At 43.6% G+C, this 9318-nt stretch overlaps 1 protein-coding gene across 1 annotated transcript; it reads left to right on the top strand.

Moving 5' to 3' along the window:
• The first annotated feature begins 1254 nt into the window (after nucleotides 1-1254).
• si:dkeyp-110a12.4 (uromodulin) lies at nucleotides 1255-9247 on the top strand. Its single transcript, XM_031580942.2, has 8 exons — nucleotides 1255-1425; nucleotides 1630-1734; nucleotides 3995-4155; nucleotides 4552-4687; nucleotides 6427-6521; nucleotides 7428-7596; nucleotides 8019-8133; nucleotides 8457-9247. The coding sequence occupies exons 1-8, from the start codon at nucleotides 1288-1290 to the stop codon at nucleotides 8630-8632; spliced, it is 1095 nt and encodes a 364-aa protein (XP_031436802.2). The 5' UTR covers nucleotides 1255-1287; the 3' UTR covers nucleotides 8633-9247.
• The last annotated feature ends 71 nt before the right edge of the window (nucleotides 9248-9318 follow it).

The following is a 9318-nucleotide window of genomic DNA, read 5'->3' as shown; positions in this document are numbered from 1 at the left end:
CTCTACTCCTCTCCATTAGGCCAGTTCTGGTGGATCTCTGTTACCTTGGACTCCCCCTGGCTCCCACTATTCACGTGAGGAATCTCATTGTTAGAGGGACATCATTCAGGCTGCTGTTTTAAGGCTGGACAAGGGGCTCTCCACCCCACCCGCCACTGGGCTGAAGGAGCGTGAAGGAGACAGTTGACCGCTCTGTGAGGTCGAGAACGGAGAAGAACGAGCCAGAGATCCAGGAAAGGGGAGCAGAAGAAAGCCTAGGCAGCCAGGAAGAGAGTGAGGGAGAGAAAAAGAGTGGTCTGTTCTTTGAGGATGACTCCTATCACACTTGCTCTGGCCGGATGCCTTCTGGCTCTCAGGATATCAGGGTGGGCAGCACAGCTGGAGGAGGAGATGGAAGGTGAGTCTGCTGCCGTCCCTTTGCTTCTCCCAGTGATGCTAGTCTGGTAGATGGTCATCGCATGCTCTGTAGATGTTTAGGCTGCGGGCGTTTGAGGGGGTTGTTGGAAGGGCTGATTGTGTTCACTGTGATCCCAAGTGTCCTGGATTTCTATCTAAGCAGGATCCGCTGCGCAGCCAGAGGAAGTAGAAGAAGGTGAGTCCACTGATGTTCATTGCTCCCTCTTCATCCTGTCAATAAGTGACCACTGTGGTGGTGGTGATGATGATGATGTTTGTCATTTGAGGAGTTTGTGAAGCCATCTTAGCATTACCATCTTAGCATTACCCTCTTAGCATTACCATTGCCATTGTGGCACCAATGACTTTCTATGTTTTCATGCATTCACTTTTTTTGAAAATAGGTGTTATTGGAGGTAATATAGATGCAATTGTTTTGCAAGGGGATTAGCAGGCATCTGCAATAAAAAAAAAGCTTCAGGAAAGAGAACTTGTCAAGGTCTTTAAACTTAATTTTATTGTGCTGCATTTAATCTGGCAGGTTTAACAAGACAGGGTGTTCTAAGGTGTAAAAGCCTCTTTAAATAGTACATCTTTGTTTAGTTCAGTATTACCTATTAACTGTCCATATTCTTAACAGTGTCCAAGTTCATTCTAAACAATAAATGCCAGACAATCAGTGATTTTTCTTATTTCTCAGAGCAGAAAATAGTTTTGCATTGTCATTCTACCAGTGACCTGAAAATGTATTTGTTTTATTTACTTTTGTCTGTTTTGAGGCAAGAATACATTTGAAAAGGAGTGTGAAACATGATTCTTGGTAAAAAAAAAAAAAAAAAGGGGGGGGGGGGGGGGGGGGAAGCATGATAAACATTTTATCCAGTGAGGAGAATGTTTGTGTCCTACATCCAGAATGGCATGTTCCCCTGTGTTTATTTAGATCTGAATGAAACCGTAATTTGTACCAACGACCAGATTGAAGTGATCATCCCCAGTGCCTTCTTCCTCAGCAAAGTGCCTCCTGTTTATGTAAGTGAGAAACTCTCTCTCTCTCTCTCTCTCTCTCGTTACATCAGGGCACTAATTCACAGCAAATGTCTCCGTATCTGTGTGTAACATTCCAGAGTGTGAAAATTAATTTGCTTAACAGCCTAAGTTGTGTCATATGACATTTTCACATTTTATTCCATTAGGGTATACACTCCCATGGTTTATCTTGGCTACATTCCACAGGTTTGGGATTTACACCTGAATGATCTAGAATGCCGGGGTGTGCAGATCGGTGACAACTACGTCTTCAGTATCAAGACAAACCTCACGGACTGTGGAACACTCACCGTAAATATTCTACATACAGTATACAAATGCTTTACCCTGTTATTGTATGTAAGACCTCTGAAATAATTTATATAGTGTTAGTCCAAGGACACAAAGTAGAGCCTGAACTACTGTGATGAGCTGGTCTCTTAACAACAAATCGTGTGTAACACTACCAGATATATTCCATTGGAACAACACTTGATCGTAAAAGAGGACATTTAGAACCAACAACATGAAGACAAACTACTGTGAGAGTGCAAGCCTCCCTCACACAGTAAATCAGGCTGCAGAGCCAAAGAGATAGCTGCAGGTCTAGTTCACAGCACAGCCCCTTAAAGGGTTCCATGCCCAAAGAGATGGGGGAGTTAAGTATTGAGGATTTAGTGGGAAAAGGATATGTTCAATTACTATTTGTCTTTGTGCAGCAACTGGAGTCTTTGGCATAGTTTATTTTTCAAGGCAACAGAGCTCTTGGCAGGAGAGTGATAGGACTAGTATTTTAGCACAGGCAGAGTTGAGTGGTTTATATTAATCCTGCGTGTGTGTGTGCGTGGGGGGGGGGGGGGGGGGGCTGCTGGCTTTGTGTAACCCATGAACAGCAGAGAGTGAGAGTTGATGAGAGTTGAGAGTGTGTTAACGCTGAGGAGCTGAGGAGGGTGAGGGGTGTTAGAGTTTTATTATCCCCCATAGAGCGATGAAGATGAAGATGATGAAGAAGAAGAAGAGAGAGGGAGTTGATGGTTGCGTTTTCCCATGACAGTTGATGGGTTTGTGTTACTCCTCAGTGGACAGTGAGAGTGAGAAAGTTGAGTGGTGTATGTTACCCTTGGAACTAGCAACTGAGATATGCCGCGTGCTTTTTAGCCCTTAAGAGGAGCTGGAGAGAGTGAGAGTTAATGGCTGTATTTCACTCCTAAGAGGGGGTGAGTGTTGTTACTCTATTCGGGCCCAGACTTCCATGAGAGCCATTGGGGAGGTCACTGGCCACACGGCTCTAAATCATCCTGATTTATACGGAAATGATGACAGTGTTTTCAGTCGTGCTGAATAACCCGCCCCATAACTCAGCCACTCTCCCCGTGGTGCCACTCCTACTGGTCAGCTCATCCAGTGAGCACAGCACTGCTGGGACTACTCGATCTCTCCCCCACTCATTCTCTCTCTCTCACACACACTCACTCACTCTCTCTCTATATCTATCTCTCCCCTCTCACCCACTCTCGCTCTCTCTCTCTCCCCCCTCACTCTTTCTCTTTCTCTCTCTCTCTCTTTCTTTCTCTCTCTCTCTCTCTCTGCTTCTGTGCTAGCAGGGCATAAATCTGTCCTTGAGGGCAGAAGGGTCCTTGAGAGGGTCCTCGGCGCACATACAGGCATTTCTTGTAAAGCCAGCAAAAGGTTAACATAGCTTTGTGGAACTAAGGGGGGCCAAACAAATGCCGCCTCCTCCCTCCCTCCCTCATTCGCAGAGTTTTACAAGGCTTTAGCATACCAGTCTTGAGCATGCCATTAAACCTACTTTGGATTAATATTGGGAGTGAGATCGAAGAAAAACATATTACAGCAGTGAAATGATTGGCTTTTATTGTGCGCTATATTACACTTTTCAAGTAATTTGATATTCAGAGACATACAATTTTCCTCACCGCTAATTAAGTCGTGAATAACTTGCACTGAGGGAATGTGTTGTTTTGTTTGATACAAAGGGACTACAGACATCCAGAGGTCTGGAGATCTTGATTTTTGAATGTGTGTTTAGCAACACAGTCACATTCTGCCTCAGTCTGACAGCCCAGACTAATCCTAGCCCTAGTTCCACGGGTGGTCCGCAGACCGGGCACTGGTGAAGGGTGACTATAGGGGGTGTGTTTACAGGTGTGCCATAAAAATCCCTAATTTGTAGGTTATTCAGCTGAAAGTCACAGAAAGACCAGGGGCTGGACAGGGTCTGCAGAGGGACACACAGACAGATTTTATGGCATTATCCATGTCAATGTCCCACGTCTGTGTCTGGGCCTGTGTTTCTGATGTGCTTAGTGTTTAAAGAACAAAGATGTGTGAGAGGGTGGGACAGAGAAGAGAGGAAAGTGAGTAGAGTATAGATGGTGGGTATAGGTTTGGTTTGGTTTGAAGTTAACAGCTTTATGACACTCACAGCCTGCCTCATTTTCTGACATAGCGGCACAGACACAAACAGATCCGGTTGCCCTGGAAACGACCTTGACTGCAGGATGGGGACCTTTTAAAATCTTTGTCTGAGAACATATTTTCTCACACACAGGTCTCGGATGACACAAACATCATGTTCATTAACACTATACACAACAACAATTCAGACATTATCACCAGGAGTTACGTCAACATCACCTTTGGGTGCCGTTACCCAATCAACTACATGGTCCAGCAGCCCAATGGTGAGAACATGATCAGAGTGGACGTCAGGTGAGTTGCCTGAACATCAGCAGACGTATTACACTAGTACATGTTACACAATATTACTAATCCTAGCCTTAATTATAGGTTACTAATGAATAACCAATAGTCGTAACAAATTAATTAGGTACTGAGAACCTACGGCTGCTCAAAATAATTTGGGTCCATGGGTTTTTCTGCTTGAAATGTGTTCAAACCTCCGTCTTAATGAGGACACACATCCCCAATGGCTTCTGTAAGCGGCATTCCAGACATGATCTTTTTCTGGAATTTCTCAGCTTGTAATAACTCAAAGAAGTCATAATCAGGGATTGGGTGTCTAGGATGTCAGACAACGGATTCTGCAAGAAAAAAAAAGCAGTTTTTTGAATCATAGGAATTTAAAAACATTTCTCCTCTCCTCAGGACAATTACACTGAACACGGAGAACGGGAACTTCTCTGTGGCCATGCTGCTGTATAAAGACCAGGACTTCCAGGAGAAATGGACTACAGTGCCCTCCCTTGGACTTGATGACAATATCTATGTCAAAGTATTCATGGTGAGTCACGTCTTCATATTTTCACATCTTCCTATCTACACCCTTAGATGGGTTGTAGAAAATACCCTATAAGCAAGTTTTGCCACTCAGCAGCTATCTTGGCAACGCCTCCGGCCAGCTATTTCGGGCAAACAAGACCAGGCTCCTATCTAAATGAATGGGGAGAGATCAGTCTCCTATCTAAATGAATGGGGAGAGATGCATAAGTCCACATAGGATGGTCAAACAGACATTAAAAGTACATCACGTGAACAAGGCCAACAATGTGATTGACTCTTTATAATACATGGTAGGACTTCCAGTTTTAAATCCGCCATGTTTAGCGTTACGGATTCCCTCCTATTTCCCCCATTAATTTTCCTGTCAGTGATTTGCCTCCTCCCTCATAACGTCTCTGGTTGTAGTGCTTGGCCTCATGGACAAAATCCTCAGGGTTCAGAAGCTTGTAGAACCATTTGAGCATTTTAAGCTTTATAATGTTGGCAACAAATGTAATATGGAAAATATTCCATCTTTCCCTTCTAGATTGCTTCCTTTTTCAGTTTACAGCTGATTACAGCCACACTGCTGATGGGTATTAAGGTCCCTCAAAGGGTTCCTCGTCATAAGGTTTTTCTGTGGGGCTAAGCCTGAGGCTTACAGGCTGAGCATCTGATACAGTTAGGAGCAGCTATCCGTTTCCTCACAAAGCGTGATCAGGTGATAAGCATCGGTTCAGACGCAAACGCACACTCCCTTCTCTGACCTCAACACTGATTGCAAAGGTAAACAAACCCAGTCAGTGATTAGAGACGTAACTCGAGCGCCTGGGTCAGGTGTCTGTGGCTCTCTGTCCTCCCTAAGCATTCTCTTCTCTCTCTCTCTCTCTCTCTCTCTCTCTCTCCTGCACACATACACGCACACAAACACATTTCAATTTCACTCAAATATGAGAGTGCAAAACAGACATTAGGTACGTAACATTCTGCGACAGTCTGCCCTGTCAGTAACTAGATTCCTCATGAAACGTAGCTTGGTCATCACAGATGAAATATGAACATATATGAACATCTATCAGTAGTCCCATGCAGTCATGTGGTACGGATAGTGCTCTGTGTGGCGCTGAGGGCCTCTTCCTACACAGCGAGGGATAAGCTCATGTTTGAGGCAAGACCTGTGTCTGGTCATTTGATCCCCGCTCTCTCCAAACACACACCTCTGTTCATTTAGTGGAATTTTCATTTAAAGGTTTTGGAAGAAAACCGGAAATATGACCAGTTCACTTTTAGGAAAGAACAACTGGACGAGAATATGAACCATGGGGTCACTGTACACTGACATTTTATGAGCTTGCGTGGGGTAATGTATGTACAGTAGAGTTTATGACCGTCTAAGGGTTATGATGGTGTTACCAGTATTATCTGTGCTCTCTCTCAGACTCTCCCTCTCTGTCACACACACACACACACACACACACACACACACACACACACACACACACACACACACACACACACACACACACACACACTCTCTGTCAGATTCCCAGGGTGCATCTGTTGACTCAACACAAATTCTTGCCCACTGAGTCAGTCACTTTCTCTGGGTCCCTGACTCTTTTGCTCCCTGCCCATCTGTTGGTTCTTTCTCTCTCTCTCTCTCTCTCCCTCTCTCCCTCCCTCTTTCTCTCTCTCTCTCTCCCTCTTTCTCTCTCTCTCTCTATCTCTCTCACTCACATCTCTTGTTCTCTTTTATCTCAGATACCAGCTCATCTGACGCTGCGTCTTGAAAGGTCCTGGGCCACGCCAAACAGTGACCCCTACAGCAACATACAGTACTCATTCATCCAGGAGAGGTCAGTGCCTGCACACATGCACACTCATAGAGGTCAGGAAGCTATTCCGGCTACTGAAGTTTTTTCTAGTCCCACTTGTCATCTGCTCACTCAGAGGATGTTGTTGGAACATGTTGCATGCTGTGGGTTGCTAGGCAAGTCGGGGACAAAACAACGTCAGTGGTTTGTGTCATGTGATCCTCCCCCTGTCCTGCTATATGCATTTCAGTCTGACAGCTGTGTATGTCCTTGACGGCCCGGGCGAGCCTCGCTGGGCCTGTAACCGCATAGCAAAGAAATGCCCTGCCATGTCTGTTTACTGAGACTGGGGGCTCTACTTTACTCAGCCCATTGTTGTTCTGCTGTCCACCATGAACTCATGGTCAGTCAGGGGTATAACCTAATATGTGCCATTGCTTGACTAGTCAATGTTAGGGTGCCAAAAAAACCATAGTCCGTTGCTTAAGCTTTCACAGACATGTTCTGAAAAGACACTGCATTTCTCCATTACAGCAATGAAAACTAACATTAATCTTCACTTTACTGACTACTTTGTACCCACACACTGCATACTACACCATGGATTATATACTCTATCAAACTGCTATAGGAGTGAAAGCTGAGATTTGCTCCACACATATCTCACAGCTGTTTCTGGCGTTTCTGAATGTTTTTGTTTTTTTGCATATGGTGTATATTTTGGATGGTATGCCAAGTGTCAGTTGTTGCTGACAACTCCATTGTCAGGAACAGCAAGATTGACCTGTGTTTATTTTTTGTGTCTAGTGCATCTGTTGTGACTTCAGTGTCTTACAGTGGCTGAAGTCTTTGGTACCTGGTGTCTGTGGAAGCTGTTGTACCTGGCGACGGGTGTATCTTGTGTTTAGTGACTGTTGTTGGAACTGCTGGGTTTTCTCTTCTCTGCAGTTGCCCTGTACCAGGAAGTGCATCTACCCTGGAGGTGCTGAGGAATGGTCAGGGACCAGAGGCCATGTTCAGGATCCAAATGTTCAAGTTCGTGGGCAGCTCCTACACCGATGTCTTCCTCCACTGCAACGTCCAGATCTGCCCCAGTTCTGCAGGGGTCTGCCAGCCAGTGAGGATCCTGTCTCTGTTCCTGTGGTCCTTCCCACATATCAGCAAAATAATCAAACCCAAGATACTCTTCAGTGTGAAAAAGAAAAAAGCCTTATATTGATGGCTATATGGAATGAAATATGTAAAACATGAATTTACCATGTTGAAGCACAGCTTCATATCACATACATATCTTGAATATGTGTACCACACAAAGTCAGTGTTTGAGATTTTATAATGAAGTGTGGTGAGCTTGTATTTTTCACACTGAAGAGTGCATTGTTCTTGGATATACATTTTAAACTTCTGAGCACCCCAAATCTCTCTCATCGCCCTCTGACATATTTCTATTGTTTAGTGTCTGAACTATCCTTCATTTTTCGGACTACAACATGTTGATTAGAGGATCCTGAACAGCTAACTTTGTTTGTTTATCTTAAGAACTGCTCTGGAGAGGACACATTAAGCAGAACACGCAGAGATGTCACCATGTCTCATACAGTGTCTTACGGACCAATCAGAAGACAGCTAGCCAACGGTGGCCACAATGACCTGAGTAAGTAGCTTCTCTTTGTATAATTTTTTTTCATATTGCACTCCATTGGTTATGTTTGCCAACGTATGCACTGACAAAATCCATATAGATAATTGATTTACTTCAATTTTGTTTTTCATTCAACAGACCATTTTTAAAGTAATACAGATGTTGGCATGTCTATTGCTTAGCACACCACTTCTGATGAACATAATCTTGATTAGATGCTTTAAAAGCTAATTCTGAAGTTTTAAAAATGGATGGATAATTGGCTGAGTTCTAATACCACATGGAACCTTAATACTTGAATGCAATTTGTGATGTGTGTTTGTTGTATTTTTCAGATAACAAGACCGGTATCTCTGTGGAGAGTGTGGTGCTTGGAAGCACACTGTTGGTGTTGCTACTGGTAACAGGAGTTTTTGTTAGGCTCTGGCTCCGCAGTAGGGGCTCATACCCTCCCAATGATGCCCAGCTCACCCTCTCCAACATACACCACCTATCAGAGGTGGCTTCATGAAGCAGCACACATTCACAGATTTCAGTGTACATACTGGTGTAGAGGGTCATGATGACAAGTAGCCTACAGATAGACAAGGTGAAACAAGTGAAATAGAAAAATATTTTGGTTTATTTTAAACTTTTTGTACAGTTTTATGTGTGCTAACTTCTTCGGAGTTTCAGAAAAAATAAAATCCAGATTCTACATCAACATCCCACATATAGCCAATTGATTTAAATTCGTGATTTCATAGAGCATCATACCTGAGGCACAATACCATTGGGCTGTAATAAAGTTATTTGACATGACATTGGTTGATTTGTGTTATTTGTTTTATTCATTAGACTCTTGAATATGATAAGTCTTGTACTCCGTTAGATCTTTCACTGGATGTAGGCTACTGAATTGCAATACAGTGGCAACGGAGTTATTCCAAAATTCTGAATGAGTTTACATTTAAGTGTGGTACCACTAGCGTATTTCTAGAGTTTCATGGCTTTCAAGGGTGTCCTAAGGCTTAAGTTTTACACGTCCAGAAATAATCTTAGAATCCTAGGTCAAAAAAATATTACCACCATATTTACACAGCTCCGATCTATATTACAGATGCTACAGCTGTAATTTTCCATTTCCACTTGTGTTTTTGAAGGCAACTTCATGACATGTTCTGTTGTGCTGTGACTATTTTGTCGCCGTTTACTGGC

Source organism: Clupea harengus, chromosome 14, assembly GCF_900700415.2.
Source record: "Clupea harengus chromosome 14, Ch_v2.0.2, whole genome shotgun sequence".
Lineage (NCBI taxonomy): Eukaryota > Metazoa > Chordata > Actinopteri > Clupeiformes > Clupeidae > Clupea > Clupea harengus.
This window is presented reverse-complemented; position numbering and strand designations above follow the sequence as displayed.